General features: G+C 40.7%; 1 protein-coding gene across 4 annotated transcripts in view; it reads left to right on the top strand.

Moving 5' to 3' along the window:
- The window catches only part of dock4b (dedicator of cytokinesis 4b), a 189702-nt gene that overhangs the window by 55777 nt on the left and 108107 nt on the right, over nt 1–25818 (top strand). For all 4 annotated transcript variants that reach the window (XM_049473406.1, XM_049473407.1, XM_049473405.1 and 1 more), the window contains exons 2-8: nt 5445–5528; nt 8494–8534; nt 9706–9761; nt 11210–11306; nt 11596–11744; nt 13392–13476; nt 20106–20257. In XM_049473406.1, the coding sequence (XP_049329363.1) occupies nt 5445–5528; nt 8494–8534; nt 9706–9761; nt 11210–11306; nt 11596–11744; nt 13392–13476; nt 20106–20257 (664 nt within the window). The remainder of the gene's footprint in view (nt 1–5444; nt 5529–8493; nt 8535–9705; nt 9762–11209; nt 11307–11595; nt 11745–13391; nt 13477–20105; nt 20258–25818) is intronic.

Genomic DNA, 25818 nt, shown 5'->3' with positions numbered 1-25818 from the left:
ATGTCTGTGTTATATCCCCACGTGACCTGTGCTCCTCTGTGTCTCCTGTCTCAGTAGTTTACGTGTGTGTCCACTCACATGTGTTCATTTGTAGCTCCGCCCCTTAGTCCCAGGTGTTTCCTGTTTCCCGTGTGTGTCCACCACTATTTATAGTCCGTGTTCTCTTCTCTCGTGTCGATCCTTGTACGTTTCACATCTGTCAGTGCTCCCTGGTTTTGCTTGTTTCCTCAGTCCTGGTTTCTTTTGGTTGTTCCATGTTTATTTTGTGTTTATTTTTGTTAATAAATTTGTGTGTAGTTTGCGTTTGCGTCCGCCTCCTCGTTCCTACCGCACCCTACCTGACACATACTGCTAATGGGATCACAAAAAGAGAGAACCACTGGTCCAAAACACGCCCCCTGCTTTACCAGAGCCATTTATAAAGAGTCTGAACATTTTCTGTTTTCCTGTTATACCATAAAATGAGTGTTAAACTCTAGAGGGAGCTTACAACTGAGTGCTCTATAAATGGGGTAAATGAAGCTAAAAGCTAAAAACTTTTAAATGAAAAATAATAATGAATTACTTGTTCTATTCTAGTATTTCTAGAAATTCCAATATTTCTTCAATTTTAGAAAGTAATATAATATATTTTACTAAAACAAGCAAAAAAGGTTGCCTGTAAATTTAAGTTCATCTGCAGAAAACAGGTTTTACACTGTAAAGCACTAGCATTACTGCATCTGTGAGCTGATTGGTTGGCGAGATGATCCTGGAGATACAGGTAGAACATGTTTAAAAGGCGTATAACTGGAGTTCAAAATGATAAAAAAATGACGTCTGCAGTACTGAAATATTTGATATAGTTCTGTGTTGAGGACCTAAAGACATATTTCAGTATAAAACTGATCAGACATTTATAAACTCTGATTTTGCTCAATTGCTTCATATGAATACATTCATGTTGGACTCACTGCAAGTGCGTATTCTCCTCTATAGAGATTCTCCGGCATGGCATCACTAGGTCTCTAATCGTCCACTTCTCTACTTCTCTAACCGTTAAGACAGTGCCTCAGTCTTTAGTACACTGAAAGAAAAGAACATACAATTTATTGATATATTTTATTAATATGGCAGTTATGTACATATATCAGTCATGTAAAGTCTATGTATACTGTACCTTTTATTCTTCGCCATCTCTCTTCCTCATGCTACATGCTCTGCATATTCATCTATCCCTCCTTTGGTCCCTCTGGGAAATAAAGAAGAATCCCCATTGTGAAGCACCCTTCATGCTGGCCCTGTTAGCAGGCAGACAGCAGCTGGGATATGGATTACCGGGAAGGAATTGAGCCCTGTCAAAACGTGAAGTTCCAGCTGAATAATTTAGCATGCGGCTGCTGTAAATGGGCTCGTATAATTAATGCATTGGACCTACTTTCTTTTGACGCCCAAATTTCAAAGTGCGATGGCAGGGATTTACCTTTATCTCTGTATACTCTTTATTGTGGTTATAGGGTGGGAATTACTACAAGCCCACGATACATTTTATAGCTTATCACAATAGAATTTGAGTTTTTGCATAAACCACATACATTTCTGTTGTACTTTGTAATTTGTGGAGAAATGTTGATGGATATAACAGTTTACAAACAGTGAAATACATTTAGTTGAATGATCTACACTTTATGGACAAAAGTATTGGGACACTTGATCATTCACTGTTTTTTTTTAATCAGACAAAATCAAGGTCATTTTAAACAGGTTTGTCCTGATTTTGTAGGAGTAACTGCCTCTACTACCCATGGAAGACTTTTCAATTGTAATAAATTGACATAACTTCAATCCCTTTTGCTGAACAAAATATTGCTCATTGTGGGACCTTGAATAGTTAGTTAGTTTCTTTATTTATCTCCCAAGGAGAAATTTTTCTTGGATTGAGGGCATACTGCACTACAACACTATACATTTTCTGTGTAATGGAATTTGTAAACTTTGGTGGGTGTGGCACTACATAGTCATTTTTCTGCGCTACAACTGCGCACTCTCTCCGCTTTTAGACTCTTTGGCCTGTTTTTCTGCGCTACAACTGCGCACTCTCTCCGCTTTTAGACTCTTTGGCCCGTTTTTCTGCGCTACAACTGCGCACCCTCTCCGCTTTTAGACTCTTTGGCCCGTTTTTCTGCGCTACAACTGCGCACTCTCTCCGCTTTTAGACTCTTTGGCCCACTTTTCTGCGCTACAACTGAGCACTCTCTGCTTTTAGACTCTTTGGCCCGTTTTCCTGCGCTACAACTGCGCACTCACTCCGGCCCGTTTTTCTGCTCTACAACTGAGCACTCTCTCCGCTTTTAGACTCTTTGGCACGTTTTTCTGCGCTACAACTGCGCACTTTCTCCGCTTTTAGACTCATTGGCACGTTTTTCCTCGCTACAACTGAGCACTCTCTCCGCTTTAAGACTCTTTGGCCTGTTTCTGACACGTAGCGTTCAAACTTTAAATCTCACATTATAAAAACCTGCTTAACAGCGGGCCTACTTTCATTCTATTTCTAAAATACCTCGCGGAAACTGGCCGCAAATGGCCCGCTTGCCATAGTTTGGACACCCCTGGTTCAGAGGCTGCTATTTCTGCAAAAGAAGGATCTGCTAAATATTGATGTAATTTTTCTGTTGGGGTGCCCAGATTTATACACCTGCCTATTTGTTTGTTTAAAGAATTATTGCACACTTTCTGTAAATCCTAAAAACTTCATTTCACATCTTAAATATCACTGTGTTCGTCTGCTATATAATATATTTAACTGAAATCGCTGATCATAATATCCAATATAGTTTATAAAGGAAAATCATGAAAAAATGATCAGGGGTCCCCAAACGTTTTCATACTACTGTAGAAGTGTCACTATCCCAGGCTCTGGGATGAGATAGAGAGGCAATAAAAAAACAGTGCTGTGCTGTGCTGTAGGTTTTCTGGTATTTTTCCTCCTTCCTGTCAAGTTATAGCATGACAGCCTCATACAACACTCGTACAACACTGACCTTAACGGACAACAGAGACAACATGGAAAAGGGCAAAAAGAGACGAGTGAATGGAGAGAGAGAGAGAGAGAGAGAGAGAGAGAGAGAGAGAGAGAGAGAGGGAGGAGACCAGGCCAAGGACGGGGTACTTTTTCTGGAGCGTAGACGAACCCAGAGACATACTGAGTTTGATTTGTCAGAAAAACTCCAGTCACATTCAGTGTTTCCTGGGGCTAGGACACTCTACTGACTTCTATTTATTCACTGGACAAAAACTGAGGGGTTTCTGATGTTAGGAGAGTATTCTAAGGGAGCTCCGCCTGTGTATGTTTGTGTGTGTTTGAGTAAAATGAACATTGTTGTTTTATTCTATAAACTTCAGACAACATTTCTTCCAAATTCCAAATAATCATTTAGAGCATTTGTTTGCAGAAAATGAGAAATGGCTGAAATAACAAAAAAGACGCAAAGCTTTCAGACCTCAATATTCATAAAGTTTTAAGAGTTCAGAAATCAATATTTGGTGGAATAACTCTGTTTTTTTAATCACAGTTTTCATGCATCTTTGCATGTTCTCCTCCACCAGTCTTACACACTGCTTTTGGATAACTTCATGCCTTTACTCCTGGTGCAAAAATTAAAGCAGTTCAGCTTAGTTTGATGGCTTGTAATCATCCATCTTACTCTTGATTATATTAGTTAGGTAAAATCAAAGAAACTCATCATATTTAAGTGGTCTCTTTTTCCAGAGCTGTAATCTTTATTTTTTTATTTTGACTGCTGATATGAGGTTTCTGTCGGACAGTGATGAAACAGACGTGTACTGGATCCCAGCTTAGAGTGCCAGGGTCAAATCTTAGGGTCAAATCTCAGGGTCAGCCGTGCTACATCATCATTCTGCAGCATAGAGGCTTAAGTGTATTACCCAATACCCAGCAATGGTAGGTCAGCAGATCAGTGTATTAAGCCCACAACCATTTGATATACAGCCTAGTTCTGTAACCAATGACTCGAAGTATTACAGTTTAAAAAAGTACTATCCACATGTATATGTGTGTGTGTGTGTATAGCTTATTTAGGCCTACTACCAAGCTAATCCTCCAATTCAGTTAAATCTCTAAAAACTCTCTTTTCCAGCAATTCTCTTTCAGTGTACAGTAATAAATGCTGTTCTAGTAAACAGGCTGATATTGTGTGATCTAGTATAGCTTCTGTTGTTCCATAAATCCACTCGATTGACTCTCGGAGGCCGAAATGTTCCCAATTAGGTCAGACCCACAGTGCAGGTATGGCAGATTGGGCCGTGCCCCATAAAAGAGGGCTCCACTCCAAAAAGCTGTCGCTGCACAGTAATTTTCAGCAGGTAAAGTAACCCGATTAAACGCTTTGTGCCCACAATCCCCTCTGAGTGGAACAGAGCAAGCTGCCCTATCCAGAGCCTTCACAGGCTGTTCAGAGGAAAAAGGTGCTGATTACTTTAGACCTCCTTCATTTCTATCTCTCTTTCACTCACAAGATGAATGGTTTTCATTTGGCGCTTGTTTTTAGTTTTAGGTTTTTTTTTGTGCTACACTTAGGGGTGGGCGGTGTGGCCCTAAAATAAAATAATCATGATATTTCATGGTATTTATGCAATAACGATACTCTTGGAGATATGACAAAACACTGATTTAAAAAAAAAAATCAGATTTCAAAAAAATTTATTATTGCATACGATATGATAGAGTGAAAATAAACTGTTGGCGGGGGGGCAAGATAGCAATGAACATCAACACCTGCTTTTCTCAGGGTGTAAGAGAGGGTCCAAAGTGTTATCTGTTACGTCAGCCAAGAGAAAACTTCTTATTATTACCTTTGATTTGATTTCAAAAGCAACTCTGGAGGAGCAGGTGGAAATATAGGGTTGTTTTTCCTGACAGGGATCAAGTCTAGTCCTGATCTTTACCACATTTGCAATGGGGATTTTCATTGAAAGGAAAGTCTGTATAGTCTATGACTGGGATACTAGGATAAGCCATTATCTGGGAAAACGACCTATAGTGACCCAGTTAGTCAGCGTCCACAGTTAATCCTGTTGAATGTGGTTGGTCCTTCTTGGTGGTATGCTGATACTACCCTGGATACCGTGGCTCTTGATACATCACAAAGACTTGCTGTCTTGGTCAAAGATGCACCAGCAAGACGTGCACCACCAATTTGTCCTCTTTTGAACTCTGGTATGTCACCCATAATGTTGTGAATTGCAATATTTTGAGCAAAACTGTGCTCTTACCCTGCTAATTGAACCCTCACACACTTACTGCTCTTACTGGTGCAATGTGCAATTAATGAAGATTGGCCACCAGGTCCAGTTTTATTGTCCAACTCCTGTACATTCTCACAGCAACCTCGTATAGAGGTGTAAAACACGATATTAACTATCCCCCTGTGTGTGTTTCTTTGTAGTGTTGGCCAATTTTCGTGGGACGGTGCAGAATGGCCTGCCTCTGGAGATTGGAGACACGGTACAGATCCTGGAGAAATGTGAAGGTAAGCTCTGTTTCAGTTACTGCCACATCAAAGAGGCCATGACTAAAGTGTGGAGTAGAGCTGAACGGCACGGCTAAAATACCATTTTGCGATTACGTATGGCTACACTCATGATATTGCATTGGCTTTCCAATGGAAAAGTGTAAAACATCATTTTAACATTTTTACTGTTCTAATAACTGACTCTGTATTGCCAAAAGTATCCACTCACCTGTGATTCATTTAGTGATGTAAGGCTTGGATGGAGCTGCTTGGCCATGGAAACCCATGCCATGAAGTTCTCTACGCTCTACTGTTCTTGAGCTAATCTGAAGCAACATAAAGTATGGAGTTCTGTAGTGATTGACTCTGCAGAAAGTTGGTTACCTCTGCGCACTATGCTCCTCATTATCTACTCTGTTTTTTTATACTTTTCTCTTCCACTTTGTTAAAAGTTCACTGACAGTTGACCGTGGAATATTTAGTATTGATTAAATATTGAGGAAATATACCGACTGGACTTTTTTTGCACAGGTGGGAATTTACTGAGCTCCTAAGAGCAACCCATTGTTTGACTAATGTTGAAGAAGCGGTCTGCATACCTAGCTGTTCTTAGTGGTTATTTATAGCTCTGTTTAAGTGAATGCAACATCTGAATTCAGTGATTTGGGTAGGTGAGTTAATACTTTAATACTGTTTTTACACGCTTTGTTTCAAGCCAAAATAGCAGGTCTGAAAAGTGTTGTGAATTAAATTACAAATCTCCAAAATCTCAATCGCCCAAAGACGTGGTCTCAGTTCGAATCCACTGAACTACAATCGGGTTCTTCTGAAGTATGGAAGCACATTATGATGTTTTGGACTTTTGGACCAATAGCAGTAAGTTTAGCTATGCTATCACCATCCATTAAATAATAGAAGAAGAAAAATATCTGGTGTTGTAATGAAAGCCTACTCCCTTTCTTATTAACCTGCATCATGCAGCAGTATGGACACAACAGATTACACTGGTGATTACTGTATGTACTGTAACTGTAATTCTTATTTATTAACAGAAACAATTTGTGCTCATTATGCTGTGGGATGCATGTACACTGGAAGGGAATCAGATTCTGGCATTGAGGCAGAATTTGGCACATTACCTGGAATGGTTTAATTCTGCAAACTGAAACTTGATTGAAATGAAATTCAGCCTCTGGTTTGGAAAATGGATATAAGAAAATGTACACGTATTGCTTGCACAGATGTGCAGATGCACACACTCACAGCTTGTCTAGTCCCTGCAAAGAAGCACTACCATTAGAATAGGACTCTCTGAAGCAGATACTGTGTGATACTGTAAGCATTAACTTATCAGCTCCATTCCTCATGCCAGGTGTGGGTGTGCTAGAGGGGTATAAACACTATAATGCTCAATGCACACAATCATCAAAAGGTCAAATATTTCTAAAATTGAGTTAACAAATGACATCATTTAAGCTTTATCCTCCACCCACAGGACGGTGCTTTCTCTGAGTAAATTTCTCCATTCTGATTAACTGTTTCTGGTAAAATATAAAGAGCTGGCGTTGTTCCCCTCGCTGGCCTCTGTCACTTGCTCCCGCCTAAACACACACTGAACAGACCTGACGTCTAGTGTGTGACCTGAGCGTGTCTCAGGCGTTCCTCACATTTCCTGTTTCCACTCTTTGAAGACGCACTCCTCCATGCTGTGGGTGCGCACACGTCTTGATTTCCTGTTTTCGAGTGATAGAAAGCTGCCTGTTGGTTGGAGCTCAACCACCGTGACAAGGAGAGGAAATGTCTCTCAGTAGATCAGACAATCTGATATGAACGACAATGAGGGGATTGCCAGGCTTTTCGCATTGTCTTCTCACATCACTCCTCATTGTAGTGAAAGTGTGGTGCGACACCGTGATTTCTGAAGCCTAGATATGTTTAAAAACATGTTTTTACTCGGGCAAGCAAATACCAGATTGTGCCACTTCAAAATTGTTGTGTTAGCTACTTCATACACCAATCAGCCGTAGCATTAACAACGGCTCCTTGTTTATGCCTACAATCAATCTATATTCAGTTCAAAATGTGAAACTCATATATTATATAGATGTATTGCACACAGAAAGATGTATTTTAAGCATTTATTTATTTTATTGTTGGTGAGTATGGCTTACAGCCAATGAAAACAACAACTGGGATGTCTATATTCGACCAGTTGGTTCTTTTGGAAGTGTGGGCTGTGTGCCAAGTCCTGCTGGAAAATGAAATCTGCATCTCTATAAAAGTTGTCAGCAGAGGGAAGCAGGAAGTGCTGTAAGATATAAAGGGATTAAAATTAAAATAATAATAATAATAATAATAATAATAATTGAACATGGCCGCAGATACAGGTAGTAGATACAGATATTAGGTTAAAAAATAGTGGGGTATTCCTTTAAGATGTCCGTGGGGCTGTTGACCCTGATGTATGTGTGTATATATGCATGGGTGTGTGTGTGTGTGTGTTTTTGTATGTGGTGATGTACAGTGAGTGTTGACCTTGTGAACCCTGCTCATCACTCACTCACTCAGCTGTCTCTGCACTAAGAGCAGAGATTCAGCAGATCCCTCACTTAACAATGGCCTTACTGACGGAGAGGTCATCACAGGTCAAGCTGGACACCACACACACACACACACACACACACACACACACACACACACACACACACACACCATTTCACAGAGTGTGTGAGAATGTGAAGAACACACCATTTAAAATCACACTCTGTTAAATAACGGACCCACACAAACCCACACACCCACACCCACACAGAGTTCCCACCACCAGAAATTCCATCTATTTCTATTCAGTTCAGTGCCCCGCTGTGTCCTGCTGTGTCCCGGCGGTGCTCTTCAGTAGATAATAGAGGGGAATTGAGTGCGAGGAATCTGATTGGTGTTGAGATGAAAGTGAGATGGTGATGAGAGTGTTGTGTCTCTGCAGGCTGGTACCGGGGCTTTGTCCTTAAGAACCCAAACGCCAAGGTAAGCCAGAGAGTCCCTCTGCCTTTCACGCACACACACACACACACAAACACTGTCTGTGTCTGCTGCTGTTTCCACATTTAGACACGTCTGTCCACATGCACTCAGCTCTCTCCCTCTCTCTCTCTTTCACGCTCTCTTTTTCCTAGTGTCTCAACCTTATTTACCCTCATAGCATTGTCTCATTTTCTCCTATTGTCTCTCTCTCTGTCTCTCTCTCTCTCTCTTCTGCTTTCCAATGATGTCTAATGCTTTCTCTTTTTTCTCTCTTACTACTTTTACTTTTTCAGCTTTTTATTTTTGCTGATTATCTCTCTCTCCCTCCTTAATGTTAATAAACAGTCACCCAATCCCTCTTTCACATTGTCTTTCTCTTTAAACGCCCAATCCCATTTCACCTCTTGGCCCTACCATTTATTTACTTTTTTTTTATTAAGTGTCCCATTTTTTTTCTTGTTTTTTTTTCTGTCAATAGTCCGTCTTCTTTTCAGTTCTCTTACATTCTTTTTAAACACAGTATCACTTGGTATAAAATAATAATCTATGGTCATTCTTGTTCTGGTTTCCCGCAATTGACTTTTAACAGTACATATAATTAACCACATTACTTCTTCTTCTTGTTTTGTAAAAGAGCTATCAAATTAACCATAAGTGATCGTTTATCCCAGAGCTCTTTAGATTTGTAGCATTTAAACAAGAAATGTTCTAATGTTTCATAATGGTCACAATTCGGCATAGGGCATCTAACTATTTTAACATAGCAGCTTCATTTTACCACAGTTCTTACAGGTAACCTCTTTCTCAGTCTCTTTCTGTCACATACTGTATCTCTTCCATGTCCAGGAATAATGCTTCCTTTCCTGCTGTTTTAATTCATTATTCTCCCTATTGTCATATCCGCCTCTCCCTGCGTCTTGTTCTTTCTCTCTTTTTTTCTCTGTATGTCTTTCTCTGTCTGTCTCTCTCTCTATGTACCTGTTTCTCTTAATATCCCTGGCCTTTTCTTTCTTTTATTCTCTCTGTGATACCTATCCATCTCTCTTGTGTCCAGCTTTTCTTTCCATTCCTTTCCTGCTGTTTTAATGAGTTTTGTCTATCTACTGTATCTCTCTCTCTCTCTTTCTGTCTCTTAACCTCTCTCTCTCTCTTTTCTCTGTGTGTTATTTTACAGGGTATTTTCCCGTGCAGCTACATTCATCTGAAAGCCGCTGATATAAAGAACAAAGGGTGAGTAAAAGTGCCGTGGCCGAGGAAGGAAGCCGCTTTATTAGATCTGTCACAGCAAGCGCTGCTACATACAGCTTGAATAAACATTAGATTAATGTCACACGGCCAGACAATGGCAGCGTGCCACTCAGCTGCTTCTGTGGGGCCGATTCTGCTTCCTGTTTCTGGAGAGTGGATGGGGATGTAAGGGCAGAATGTGCTTTCACTCTTAGATTTCCATGTAAAAAGTCGTCCTCCTTTACACTGAAATACGACTTCCTCTCACGAGATCCAAACCTCCGCCTCATATAAACAAAACTATTGCACCGACAGTACAGGAAAGTGATGGTCTTGATGGCAACTAGTCTTTATTTTACCTATGATATAAAACACCTTAACAGCAACTAAGATATTTACAGCTGCAGTTTCCTTGATTTTACCAAATTGAAAACCTCTGGAATATAATCAAGAGGAAGATGGATGATCACAAGCCAACAAATCAAGCTAAGCTGCTTGAATTTTTGCACCAGGAGTAAAGGCGGCATAAAGTTATCCAAAAGCAGTGTGTAAGACTGGTGGAGGAGAACATGCCAAGATGCATGAAAACTGTGATTAAAAACCAGGGTTATTCCAACAAAATATGATTTTTGAACTTTATTTATATGAACTTGGAACCACTGTTTGGAACTCTTCTAAACAGCTAGTGGTTGGAGCTGTTTCTTGTTGTGACATCACAAAAAAGTGAAGTGAAAAAAAGAATGAAAATTAATTTTTAATTAAGCAATAGAGCAATAGCCGTGATGATCTACGGATCTACGCAAAATTGGGAATAAGCGAAGATGGTAATGTTAGAACCGTCAAATAACGCTAATACTCTCCTCTCCTGCTCTGTGGAGTCGTCTTCAGGTGAACGCTGCGCATTTTTTGAGCATTTCTGTCTGTTTTGCTGGGTGATGTTGGTTAGCATGCCGGCAGAACTGTGGTTAGGTTAGCGTAGCTTGCTTTAGCTCAGCATTAACTTAGCTTAGCCTAGCCTGGCTGGTTAAGTTACCGTTCTGGCTGTCAGATGAAATTAGCCAAGCAATTTTCCTTCCCTTTTTTCCACAAAAGATGAGTCAGCGCTGCGGGCGAGGGGCGAGCGTGCCATGGCTAAGCGCTAGCCTGTGCTAAGCTAACGCTGCCGCTGGTGCCGGTGGAGGCGTTGATTCAAAACTGTACTGTGTGTATATACGTCGTTACTCGGCAACGCGTCGGCGGAGTGATACAAGTTTAGTGTGAGAAGGCTGTGATGTTGTCACAAATATCAGCACGGCTAGAACACTTCTCAACCAATCAGATTGTGAGGTCGGAACTAACTGTTAATAAACCGTATAATATTGATTTATTTATATTCTAATGATATCTAGTGTCCTCACAAAGCAGTTCTAGTACTTGGGCTGACTTGGTGCTCTTCTTCTTTTGATTTACAGGCAGTTTGAGACGGTGGTACCTAAAGAAGACACTGTCATCACAGAGATGACCTCCACCTTGCGGGACTGGGGTACCATGTGGAAGCAGCTCTATGTGGTAAATATCATCATCCATATCATTCACGGCTTCATCGGTGAAGCCTGGGCTCACCCATGCACACACTCACACACACACACACACGCACAGACAGCAGTGTGTTATCAGTGTGAAAGCTGCTGCTGCCACTGAGGCAGAGATTCATAGCCCATTCTCTTCTGTTTAACCCTCTGACCCGAGAGGAAGTGACAGTGGGGGTGTTTTTGTACAGATAGGGGGTAAAGCGGGAATGATGCCAGTCTCATCTCTCTGTCTGTTTAACCCGCTGCTCTCTGATTTATCTCTGCAGAAGAACGAGGGGGATCTGTTCCACAGGCTGTGGCACGTCATGAACGAGATCCTGGATCTGCGGCGGCAGGTTCTGCTGGGTCACCTGACCCACGACCGCATGAAGGACGTCAAACAGCACATCACTGCCCGCCTGGACTGGGGAAACGAGTGCGTCTCTCTCTCTCTGAATCTCTGACCCTTCTTCCCTTTGTCAGCCATCTTTGCTCCTCTCTCACACATTTCTTCAGTCCTTCTTCACTTCTTTAATCATTCACTCACTCACTCAATCGCTCACTTTTCTGCATACCTCCATCTCGCTTTCCCGTTCCCTCTGTCTCACTCACTTCCTTCTTCCTCTTCCTACCTTCCTCACTCTTTTCTTCACCTCCCTCTCTCTCCCATTCCCTCTGTCTCACTCACTTCCTTCTTCCTCTTCCTACCTTCCTCACTCTTTTCTTCACCTCCCTCTCTCTCCCATTCCCTCTGTCTCACTCACTTCCTTCTTGCTCTTCCTACCTTCCTCACTCTCTTTTCTTCATACCTCCCTTTCTCTCCCTTTCCCTGTGTCTCACTCACTTCCTTCTTGCTCTTCCTACCTTCCTCACTCTCTTTTCTTCATACCTCCCTTTCTCTCCCTTTCCCTGTGTCTCACTCACTTCCTTCTTCCTCTTCCTACCTTCCTCACTCTTTTCTTCATACCTCCCTCTCTCTCCCTTTCCCTGTGTCTCACTCACTTCCTTCTTTCTCTTCCTACCTTCCACTATCTCTTTTCTTCATACCTCCCTCTCTCTCCCTTTCCCTGTGTCTCACTCACTTCCTTCTTCCTCTTCCTACCTTCCTCACTCTCTTTTCTTCACATCTCCCTCTCTCTCCCTTTCCCTCTGTCTCACTCACTTCCTTCTTCCTCTTCCTACCTTCCTCACTCTTTTCTTCGTACCTCCCTCTCTTTCACTTTCCCTGTGTCTCATTCACTTCCTTCTTTCTCTTCCTAACTTCCTCACTCTCTTTTCTTCATACCTCCCTCTCTTTCCCTCTCTCTCACTTACATCCTCCCTTCTCATCCCACCTTCCTCATTCTCTCTTCTTCATCACTCACTCACTCACTCACTCACTATTCTTCATTGCCCCTCACTTTTGTCCTTCTTCTATAGATTACATTGGGTCCATCTTAAATTACTTTTCACTCATTTTTTTCCTTTATTTTTCTTCCTTCCTTCTTTTCTCATTCACTCTTTTACTCATTTACTCTCTCACTCACTTCATCTCCCACCTTCCTCACTCATTTTTCTTTATACCTCCCTTTTCTTATCACTCCCTTCCTCCCTCCTCTTCCCACCTTTCTCACTCTCTTTTCATCACTCACTCACTCACTCACTCCTCTTCATTCTTTCTCACTTTTGTCCTTCCTCATGAAATTAAATTTGGTCCATCTTTATTTCCTTTTCACCCATGTTCTTCCCCCTTTTCTCCCTTACTTTACATACTTACTCACTCACTCACATTCCTGTTCCCACCTTCTTTCTCCCACCTTTCTTTTCTCACTTTTCTTCATACCTTCTATACCCTCCATAGGTCAATTTTATTTACTTTTCACACATTTTCTTCCCTCTCCATCCCTTACTTTTCTTCCTTCCTTCTTTACTCACTCACTCACTCACTCACTCACTTTTTTCCTCGTCCTCCCCGTTCACTTTTTATAGTGCTGTTCAGTCTTTACTGTAAAAGTTGAACTTTTTATAAGCTGGTGTTAAACAGTCACTATAGGAAGTGCTAATGTAAACGTGTGTGTGTGTGTGTGTGTGTTTGCTGTTCTAGGCAGCTTTGTCTGGACCTGGTCCCTCGGAAAGACTTCAGCATGGTGGACCCTGATGACATCAGTGTGACTGAGCTCTACAGACTGGTACGTTCTCTATTCCAGCCTCTCCTTCACCCTGGGTGATGCTGCTGTATAGCATCCACATCCTCCTCTGCATCCTCCTCCGCCACCTCGGCTGCTGCTGCTCTGTTTCTCTGGGCATAATTTAACTACATAATCTCCTTCTGCTGAACAAGAGAGACTGCGGAGGAAAGCCTAATGCGTCTCCATTGTGAGGCAGAAGTAAATGACAGTAATTCAGCGACATAGTGGCAACATAAAACACAGACAATTACAGTGGTCACAGATGCGCTGGTGGATCAGCGGGGCCGGGATCCGTGCTGACAGCGGGGAATCTCTGGTGTGGTGTAATTGAGTTGTACGGAGCATGTTGAAGGATGGCATCTTGTGTGCTAAATGTGACTTGAAGTGTCCTGCAGCCGTGCTGTAATGTAATCTGCTGTCTGCACCTACAGTTACAGCATGATCTCCATGCCCGTCCCAATCACTCACTACCACTACAGACACCAGCGCAGTGCAGGCCTGTAGAGCTGTGTTCCTCAGCCTGGGTCCTGATGCATCACTACCCTGCACACTTCACTTTATATTACTTATTTAAATTCACTCATCATTAAAGAAATTGCTGCATCCACCAGAAGGTAGTATCAGATTGCAATGCTTTTCAGTAGAAAGATTAAAGTTAACAGGAATGAATGAAGATTTAGAAGGGCTGCCCTTCGCACTGGCTTAATAATGTACTAGTAATGTAATAGTGATATATAAGTGTAATAAGGAGCACCATTCTGACTGCATAGAGTGCATCGCAGTTTTACGGTATCTGTGGGTTTGGGACCAGAAGGCTGTGTGTTTAATCCCCTTAACCAGTGGAAAAAGGCAGTGCTGGGTGCATTGTTCAACGTCACTTAAATTATGAATATTAAAGCTCCACTGGGTAGGATAGAGATTTTGTACTCATGGGCTCCCCCTCCAGTTGCAGAGTGTAATAAATGTTTCAGGCGGATTAGTTTCTCTTTCTCGTTTTCTGGCTTTCACAGACATATTCGGTCTTTTTTTTAGCTTCTGCCAGAGTGTCTGTATGTTAGTTTGTAAAGAATGAACCAGTAGTCCTTGTAGAACTATTAGAACTAAAGGTCGGAAAGCAGGTCGCAGTTCTCGCGAGCGTTGGCCGCCTCGGAAAACTTACAGAGTCTGGTTTGAGCTCAGAGGAGCTCCGGCACAGACACGAGAGCACCGCTATTCCTCCTATTACACCTCAATGCAGCGCTGCAGTGAGTTTCAAGCTGTAATTTTACCTTTTTAAAAAGATTAAAAAATCAAGGAAATCCTTCCTAGTGGTGCTTTAAGGAGGGAAAAATACAGCTCCTTCACTCCTGCCAGTTCAGGTAATTAAACTGGCTATTTACTATCTATCTATATATATATATATATATATATATATATATAGTAAACACCTCAACGCCCATGAAACAAAACAGTGACTAGAGAATGAGGAACTGTTGGGATTTCTTTCTGTGCCTTGTGAAAGTAGAGCTGAGCATCGCACCACAGAGAGTTCCTGATTTGGCAGAATTAATTCTACACCAAATTTATTCGTTTTGGTTTCGATGTTACCAGATACATTCCTTTTTTCTTCATTTTCCAGTGAATTGCTCTGTATTAACAGCTAGCCCTGTTGCTTATATTTAAGAGAAAAACCTATATAAAAAGTTAAGCCTTTATACACTGACATTCCAAAAGTCATGGGTCTGACAGCGCTGCACTAACCTGTGACATATGCATGTGCTTCTTTCTCTTTTCCTTCATGCTTTATTCTCACTTTTCCCTTCTCTTTTTTCCTTCATTCTCTCATTCTTTCTCTCACTTTTTCTTTCTCACCTTGTCTCAACCCTATCTATTTACTGAGACTCTTTCTTCCTTTCTTCCTTCCTTCCTTCCTTCCTTCCTTCCATTCTCTGAGGTAAAAATGGTTGTAAATGTCTGCATTATACATATACTGCTATCCCATGACTTTTGGCATGTGTGTGTATATCTGTTAGGAAACCATCACATGGTTTCCAGCAGATGACCTGCATGACACTGACCTGCACCCTAATTCAGGAACTTTTTTGAGTGATGAATGAATGTCAGTAGATTGAAGGTCACAGATAAATACTGTAGGGGAATTCAATCAGTGCTGATGTTTGTGACTGAATAATTAGTGCGTGTGCATGTGTTCGTGTGTGTGTGTTCGTGTGTGTGTTTGTGTGTGTATATGTATGTGTTCTCTCTCTTCTGGAGTGTTACTCTTAACAACTGTGTTTAGACGGCGCTCATTAACAGTGGCACTCACACTCAGAGTACAGTGTGATGAATGGTGCAGGACTAAAGCAGGTCACACACTCTGCCCACACACGCTTTAATTAGCCGCCGAGGAATTAACTGTGTGTGTGTGTGTGTGTGTGTTGGGAGGGAGTGAGGAAGGAAGAAGAAACAACATGGGAAAGAAGTTGGTGTGAGGTTTCACATCACAGCGTATGTCAACATAGTTTCACATCCCTTTCTAGAACTCCTAGAGCTTCGTTTTTCTGAAGAGTTTTCACGGCTGACAGAAGCTGCGGGTCACTGATTATCGTGACTGTGATTTTGTTGTGATGTGATGTGTGTGTGTGTGTGTGTGTGTGTTAGTTCAAGACAGAAGTGTTCTTTGTGCAGTGATTAGGGAGAGGAATAAGAGGTTTAAGCAGGTCTGGCATGATTGATGGAGCTGCTGGAAGGAGGTGGAATTCCAGAGGCTGTTCCTCTCAGTTGAAGCTGCTGGTTCTGCTTATGAGAGAGCTGATACTGACCCAACATCTCCTCTCGCTTCACTTACACCAGGGGTCACTAATAGGGGGGCCGCGGTCCGGGTCCGGACCCAGACGTTGTCCAATGCGGACCCAAACTGATAAAACTACTGAGAAGGATTATAATTCTGACAGAGTTCATTTAAAGGGGCTGAACGTTTATTGTCTTTATGGTTTACGTGCATTATTGCGGCACATTAAACTTACAGACCAATCACGTGTGCTGTAAGATCACCAAACGCTCTCCTCTGCCAATCAGATCTGTGCAGACCGCTGCCCCGGATGGTGAATTGGGACGCGGCCGGGAAAAAACGCCTTTATAAAGAGATAGGGAGCCCGAGAACGGGAACGGGCGGAAACTAAAGACAAATATATACATTATTGTTAGATATTTTTTTCATTATACTTCAAACAACCTTACAATTCAGATGTTTCATGTATATAAATATATATATATATATATATATATATATATATATATATATATATATATATATATATATATATATATACATGAAACATCTGAAACATATTAAAGTTAAAAACGGCAACGGTCCGGACCTTGGACTGACAAAATCTTCTCCAACTGGACCGTACTAAATTCTAATTAAATACCCCTGACTTACACCATCACCTTCCTCCTGGAGACATATTAACCCCTTTACACTCCAGTGCTTATTACATAATATTACATAATATTACACAGTGTCTGTTATTCAGTAACTACAGGGACTTTCTTCAGAAACTGTCCTCTGTCAGTTCCTCAGTTCCTTTTAACCCTCTGCCCCCCATTCTTATTCCTTCTTTTAATGTTTACCCTTTCTCTCTGAGTTTCTATCTCTCTTCTTCTCCTCTGTTGTCCTTTATATCCCCCCGTCTGTCCCCCTCTGTTTTTTACTTCCTGCTCTCTCTTTTTCTTTCTCCTGTGTATATTTAATTTTCAAGCCTTGTCTCTTACTCTTTTCTTTCTTTCTCTCTCACACACTCTTTTCTCTCTCTGTCTCTCTGTCTTCTTCCAGCCATGTATTTTTCACATTTCATCATTTTTTAGCTGAGACACACCATTCTTCCTCTTGCTTTTTCTCTCTTTCTCCTATTTTTAGATTATCTCATAATCCTTTCGGGTTTCATTCCTCTTTTTCCTGAAGAAAACTCTCTCTCTCTCTCTCTCTCTCTCTCTCTCATCCTTAGCTAACCTCATACTCTTCTTGCCTTCCTTTCAGGTTTCATTCCTCTTTTTCCTGAATCTGGAAGAAAATTCTCTCTCTCTCTCTCTCTCTCTCTCTCTCTCTCTCTCTCTCTCTCTCTCTCTACCATTCTCTCTCTCTGTCTTTTTCTTCTCACCTACCTGTATTTCCTCTTTCTCTCTGTCTCTTGTCTATGTCTCCCTTGTGTTTTCTTTTACCGTCTCTTTTTCAGTCATCATTTTAACATTTAACCCTCATTTTCACTCATTTTCTTCCTCCTGTCATCCTTTTTTAGTCTTAACCTTTAGCCCTCATTTCCTTCCTCTGACCTTTTTCTCCACCTCTCTCTCTCTCTCTCTCTCTCGCTCGCTCTTCTCTCTCACTTCTTACTCCCAGTTCTCTTATCTTACTCTCTCTCTTTCTGCACTTGTGCTATAATTCTCATTTGTTTATTTTGCTTCCATTTTTTTTTCTCTCTCTTCCTCTGGTTCTCTGTTGCTCGTCCTGTCATCTTTTTAGCTCTCCCTCTCGCCCTCTCTCTCTCCCTCTCTCTCTCTGTATGTTGGCATCTGTCTCTGAGGCCATCTGGAGAAGTAGGGGGCTATGTTCTTGGCTGAATGATTCAAAGCTAGCCATTACTGTTTCTGCCTGCACACACACACACACACACACACACACACACACAAACATGCACACACCAGGGCAGAGCTCTACTTGTCTATAAACTGCATCACAATGTGACGTGAGTGTGGTTGAGGACAGTGGTGGTGGTTCAGTTTCCCACACAAGCTTAAGAATGGCTTAATAATTGAATCATTTTATAGTTATTATTAGTTTGTGGACACATAAGTCAATAAACAAATCACATATTCTTCTCATATAAGGAGATTCTGCATAATTAAGAACTGAACAATACTCATGTCCTAAACAGTAGCTGTTAAATTACTGCAGTAGTATATTCCTGAAATTAATTAAAAATAATAATATTTAAGACATCTTCAAGAATATCAAAAGTCTCAAAAATACTCTGAAATATTGTGATATAGTTTTAGGGCCATATCTCCCACTCATATATTTCATCTCAGGAAGTGTTGATTATTCTAAAAATCCTTTCTGTACATGTTTATATAACTTGTTATGAAAGGCTTATGAAGCCTTCTGCATATATTTAAACTTCAAGCCTTGTCTCTTACATTTTTCCTTTTTTCTTTCACACTCTTTTCTCTGTCTGTTTCTCTGCCCTCTTCCATCCTCACTTGTTCTTTTTGCTTTTTATCATCTTTTAGCTGAGACACACCATCCTTCTTCTCTCTCTTTCTCTCTTTCTCTCATTCTTAGCTTAACTCATACTCTTCTTGCCCTCCTTTCCTTATTTTCCTCTTTTGTCTCGTTCTGGAAGAAAACTCTCTCTCTCTCTCTCTCTCTCTCTCTCTCTCTCTCTCTCTCTCTCACACACATGTCTCAACCTGTCATCATTTAACCTTCTTTCTTTCTTTTTCTTTACATCATTCCCTCTTTCTCTCTGTCTCTTGTCTATGTCTCGCTTGTGTTCTCTTTTACCGTCTCTTTTTCAGTCATCGTTTTAACTTTTAACCCTCATTTTCACTCCTTTCCTTCCTCTGACCTTTTTCTCCACCTCTCTCTCTCACTCTCCTCTCTCACTTCTTACTCCCAGTTCTCTCATCTTACTCTCTCTCTCTTTCTGCACTTTTGCTATAATTCCAGTTTTATTATTTTGCTTAATTTTTTTTTTTCTCTCTTCCTCTGGTTTTCTCTTTTTTGCTCATCTTGTCATCTTTTTAACTCTCTCTCTTTCTCTCTCTCTCTCTCTGTATCATAATTAAGAACTGAACAATACTCATGTCATAAACAGTAGCTGTTACATTACTGCGGTAGTATTTTCCTGAAATTAATTAAAAAATAATAATATTTGAGACATCTTCAAGAATATCAAAAGTCTCAAAAATACCCTGAAATATCGTGATATTGTTTTAGGGCCATATCTCCCACTCATTTTTAATCTCAGGAAGTGTTGATTATTCTAAAAATCCTTTCAGTAAATGTTTATATAACTTGTTATGAAAGGTTAATGAGGGATTATGAAGCCTTCTGTGTGTTGCTTCAGTACTATTTTAGATAATAATACATGCAGACGTATTTTTCTGTGTGTGTGTGTGTGTGTGTGTTTGTGTGTGTGTGTGTGTGTGTGTGTGTGTGTGTGTGTGTGTGTGCGCACATTTGACATTCAGGCCTCCTGTGTCGAAACATCCGAGAGGCATGTTAAGTGAAACAAATTAGATTTAGCCAACTATAAAGGGGTCATGCTGGGAATACAGTGCCTCCGGAATTAAACGGAATATTCAATACAATTCGGACAAAAAAACAGCCGGGACTTTTCGGCCCCTGCATTTCTGCATATCAGAGAGAGAGACGGAGATCTGAATGTGTTTAACCTTCTCTGCAGTCCAACTGAACTCCCTGGGATGCCGTCAAGCCCATGTGGCTGGTGTAGTAAACAGAGGCTGGCCAGCATTATTTGGCCTTGTTAAACCAGAATTGCTTATGAGAACTGGATTGTTAACACTTGTATTATGTATGTGTCTGTCTGTCTGTCTGTCTGTGTGTAAATGTCTGTGCACAACAGATGGAACACCGGCATCGTAAAAAGGAGACGCCGGTTCCTGCCAGTACGCATCACCTGTTCGTCCACATGAAGAGCCTGATGAGCTCCAACTTGGGCGAGGAGCTGGAGGTCTTCTTCTTCATCTATGACAGCAGAGAGAACAGGCCACTCAGGTAAGACACTGAATTTACAACAGCGTTTACAAAAGTCTGGAATTCAACAAATGTTTTGTTAGCAGCACTTGCTGTAATGGGCCTAAACAAATCCCAATGGAGTATTTTGACATCTTATGTTGTTTTCACATATGAACTCTGTAAAATGTCTGGTAAATCTGGTAGGAACATTATCTGGAGCTGCCCCTGCACACCTTCTATCATGCAAGCCAAGATTTTCCATGTGAGACAATGTCTCACTACAGGAAGTATGTGAGGTTTAGGCATGACATGATTTCCTTTATGTAGTGTCTGGAAACACGTGTACAGACGACTTTACAGTCAATGTAAATGAACATCAGGCAAACTTAAAGTAGCTGAACACAGTGTTTTTAGGTTAATTTAACTTATTTTAGTCAAACATCCTCCAAAAACACTCTAATTCTGAAGTTTACTAATATAAGTAATATAGTAATATATATTGAGTGGGCTAAATGAAAAATATGAGTGAACTTAGTTAATAAGCTGCAGTAAGACTGTAGGGCCACTCTAAAGCTGTGGATTAACACTACATTAAAACACAGTTCTAACTAAATCTACCATTCTGTTATGTCTTGAACACAGATGTGTACATTATTTCACAGCTCAAAGGTGGAGCAACTGTCTAAATGCATGCCTGCCATAACACAAGAAATCATAGTTTAGTCAACAGAGACTACAGCATTTTTCATAAAATGTAATTTTTGTGTTTTAGGCTTAATATGTATTATTAATCAAACTAAGATGCAGAACTAAAATATGTGAATTAGGAAAACCTGAATAAACTACCTAGGGCTCTATCTATACGTAACATACACCCTTTGCAAGGTCCTATCTTACACCCCACCAAGAGTTTTTTTTTATGCCTTGTACCTGCGTTGTTTAAATGGTGACAGAGCTTACAAATATATATATACGCTAATCACATTATCCATCCATGGTAGTGGAAGGTAGTTAGTTAGAGGTGTTAGGAGAGTAGGTGCTCTTTGAAGAGCTCTGTCTTCAGGAGTTTATTAAAGATAGAGAGAGATTCTCCTGATCTGGTAGTAGAAGGTAGTTAGTTAGAGGTGTTAGGAGAGTAGGTGCTCTTTGAAGAGCTCTGTCTTCAGGAGTTTATTAAAGATAGAGAGAGATTCTCCTGATCTGGTAGTGGAAGGTAGTTTGTTCCACCGTTGGGGAACTCTGTATGAGAACAGTCTGGATTGCTTTGTGTGAATGTTTGTTTGGTAAAGCGAGGCAAGGTTCATTGGAGGAGCGCAGCGGCCGTGAGGTAACGTAAGCCTTCAGGAGTGAGTGCAGGTAGGAAGGAGCTGTTCTAACATCACCTTGATCACACACAACATCACGCAGCAATGCAGAGACCCAACATTTACATCAAAATAAACAGAAAACACAACACAATTACAATGTTGTTCCCTTAAATGTTCCTCTGTTGAGAAGCGCAGAAGTGCTGCACCATTAAAAAAATACCCACCCGCCAAAGTCAGAGTGCACCTGGCTCTTAAAGGGAATGTGAGACAAGTGACACATTCCTGATTGGTTTATTTCACGTTACGCCCAAAACACTTCCATGATCAGTTAAAATAATTAGTACATGCCTTTTCGCATTTTGAGCTGCACAAGGTGTACTTTTCCTGTCGTTACGATAGCAAAAACACACTGACACACTCTAAATCAAGATGCACGGTACATGGTTGACTGCTCGCCTACAGATCGCTAAAAGATGGCTCCTAGTTTTTTTTTTTTTTCGCTTTATTATTTTAAGTTGGCCTGTCTTGTTTATGCAGTACATATATATAAACCACTCATGCATGTTATTTGAGTGCATGCCTGTGATGTGCAACATGGAACGCTGGAATTGAGTTTGAAATTGAGTGTGATGTCAGTGCACGAATGGATTCGCTGCTCTTTTAAGTTTGTTTCCGTGTCAAGAGTGTCGAATTGAGTGCTGGAGAAAAGCTTGAGCCGAAACGCTTCTTTCATTTCCTCTTGAGCGTAACGAGAGACACATCAAGGCGCGTGGATCCCACCTCTGCCTGAGAGACAAGTGTAGCGATCAATGCTGCAGAGACACTCAATTCCGCTCCTTCAGATCAGGCTCTTGTGTTAACACGGACCCCGTGAATCCAGGCAGACGTTTAACAGAGCAGATGGAGCGTCGTAGTAATCTGAGTCTCCTGTAATGACTGTGATAATTAGTGGTGATTCATTTATTAAGCAGAATGTAGACGTGCTTTCTCGCTTCCAATTTGTTTTAAACATTCAGAATCTACTGCATTATAGCTAATCTCCTACCTGCTGCTGTTGTGAGGGGAGTAATCTGTTAGTCATTTTTTAGCTCATTATGAGACAATGAATCATTAACAGTTCCCACTTCAGTCAGTTTGTAGAGTTTATTACCTGTTGGCTCAGTTATCAGAAGCAGGAAATCAGGAATCGTAATAGAAATAGAAAGAGCGTAGTGAGTCACATTACAGTCCCAACTTTTAGCATGCTGGCCTTCAGTACCCTGCCCTGGCAAGCAGATTACACCACACTGACATGCCAAAAATCTTGGTATAGCAGTATGCAAACTGTTTATGAAGTGTTACCTCAGGGGAGTCCCTGAAAACAGCCACACTCAAGTAACGTTGAATACTAGCAGCATTGTCATGACAATGTGTTTTCAAAATGTTAAGTTAAAATGAGGTCTAATAGTGGATGCAGGTGGATGGAACATTCCATTTTTGAAGTTGTGCAGACATTAAAGGAAACATTTTCAAGTCAGAAGTCACCAGCTCTATTCTCACCAGTTTGATTTTTGAGCCGTTTAAGGGCTCTGTCACTTTTATGCAAATAGGCTCATGGAAGCATACAATTCCTGACACCAAACTCTTTCAACTGATTCAAAGAAAATGAATGGATGTTCTTTTTTTTCCACACTTGGAAAAGCACGCAAAAAAAGAGAGTTTTGCATTATATGTCCCCTTTAATTTTCCTTGATTCACATTATCACATTTTAACACAGTTTAATATGCTTAGTAATGTGCTTAGTAATAATAAGACAAGGCAAGGAGCGACCCTCACTAACTTTAAGAAACTTTTAAAGACTGAGCTCTGAAAAGAGCACTTTAAAGAACTTTAATCCAGACTGGATCAGTTCCTCAGGGGGACGTGTGTGTGAAAAATATTTCACACTACTACTCAGTGATAATACTCTTGTTTTTTTATTTTTTTTTGGCTTTTTTGGTCACATGACATCGTGTTCAGTAGCTCCTCCATTTCCACTCGCTGTTGTGTTTACGTGGATCTCTATGGAAATGCGAGCCCAAAGTGTAATCACGCTAGCCCTTTCGCCGTTCTGAATTGAGTATATTGGACTGTAGTCTGCGTGTTTACAGTGTTTAAACAAGCTATGTGGGAGAACCCCTAGCTAATATCACCCTGGCTTACCAGAACACTCAGGGTTCCTAAGTGTAATGCTGTCAATCAGTGTTTACTAGTGGTAGGCGCTGCTAACCACGGCTGCTGCTAACTGCGGCTGCTGCAAACCGTGCTAAAATACTGGAAATCTAATCTTACTGTAAATAAATGGAACCTAAAACGCGCCATATATTTCGGAGCGTCTTATGTATGGAAACAGACGTTTAATTAATAGTGTGCCTTATAATACAGTGCGCCTTATAGTCGATAAAATACTGTAAGCGTTTGCTCTGAAATAGGGACAGTAAATTAAGGATACAGCAGGTAAGATCCACACTGCAACATGGTTTGGTCACTGCAGTGTTCTCAGGTGTTGACCTCTTTGTCCCAAGACAAGGCACCTAGATATCCCTCCCTGGGAATTGACAGGTCCAGGTCATTACAGGAGTAACTGTGACCTTCTACATTAACATCTTGGCCTGCGGCTGAATCCACCATTGCCTCAGTTGACTCAGTGTGTCATCTCTGTCTGACTGTCTGATTGTCTGTCTGTCTGTCTTTCTGTCTCTGTGTTTGAAAAAGCTGGCCTTTTGCAGGCAAACAGTTCTCATTAAATCCCAGAGATTCTGCATCACTCCTCTAAATCTCAGGGTAGTGATGGAGGTTGGATGTCACTTTACATGCGGCTCAACTTCAGGCACACACTTACTGACATAGCCAGTGGTGCTTTTTCTTGTTTTAGTCCATTTTTAATTTTTTTTTGTGCCATTTTCGGAGGAGCACCACTTCCAGTAATTGGAGTGTGTTTTTCCAGCATATTTTAAGCTAGAAAAGCCCAGAAGGATTTATTAATAGAGATAATTCTGTGAAAAATCGAATGCAGCCTAAGTATGGTAGATCTAATAGGCCTCGAGCTAGTAGGTAGTAATGTAGTAGTAAATAATGTAGCAAATATGTACAGACATACATGTGAAATAAATAGAACATGTATGTATACATATACAGCTTTGGAGAAAAATAAGAGAGCACTTAATAAATGATGAGTTTCTCTGGAATATAATCAAGAGGAAGATGGATGGATGGATCACAAGCCATCAAACCAAGCTGAACTGCTTGAATTTTTGCACCAGGAGTAAAGGCATAAAGTTATCCAAAAGCAGTGTGTAAAACTGGTGGAGGAGAACATGCCAAGATGCATGAAAACTGTGATTAAAAACCAGGGTTATTCCACCCAAATATTGATTTCTGAACTCTTAAAACTTTATGAATATGATTTTTTTTTTTAATTATAGCTCTGCATCTTTTTTGTTATTTCAGCCATTTTTCATTTTCTGCAAATAAAAGCTCTAAATGACAATATTTTTATATGGAATGTGGGAGAAATGTTGTCTGTAATTTATAGAACAAAACAACAATGTTTATTTTACTCAAACTTATACCTATAAATAGCTAAATCAGGGAAACTGAAGTGGTCTCTTAAATTCTTTCCAGAGCTATAAATATATATGAACAGCTGTGCTTAACTTATCAAGAGTTAATTACTTAATTGTCTCATCCTCTTATCAGTTGTAAAGTTGTTAAGAGGTATATTTGGTATACAGGGAATAGCCTTATTTGAATAATGTTCTAATCAATACTGTATATTATGGCAAAGACCATCCAAAACATTATGATGAAACTGGCTATCATCAGGACATCCCAGGAAAGGAAAGGAAGAGCAAGAGTTACCTCTACTGCACAGGATACGTTCATCAGATGTTGTTACCTGAAAACATCTTAACAAGAAACTATAACTTGTAAAAAAATATTTGAATGCCCTTTATTTTATTTACCTTACATCAGGGGTGTCATCAGAAATGTGCACTCTCTCCGCTTTTAGACTCTTTTGCCCCGTTTTTCTGCAGTAGAAATGCGCACCCTCTCCGTTTTTATACTCTTTGGCCCGTTTTTTTGCGCTACAACTTCACTCTCGCCGCTTTTAGACTTTTTGCCCCGTTGTCCTGCGCTAGAAATGCTTACTCTCTCCGCTTTTAGACTCTTTGCCGTGTTTTCCTGCGCTAGAAATGCCAGAACTGGTTCTTCTATAGCATTTCCCAAAGAACCATTTGAACCATATTTATTTTTAGAGTGTACTGTAGCTT

Source organism: Astyanax mexicanus, chromosome 2 (genome assembly GCF_023375975.1).
Source record: "Astyanax mexicanus isolate ESR-SI-001 chromosome 2, AstMex3_surface, whole genome shotgun sequence".
Classification (NCBI taxonomy): Eukaryota; Metazoa; Chordata; class Actinopteri; order Characiformes; family Acestrorhamphidae; genus Astyanax; species Astyanax mexicanus.
This window is presented reverse-complemented; position numbering and strand designations above follow the sequence as displayed.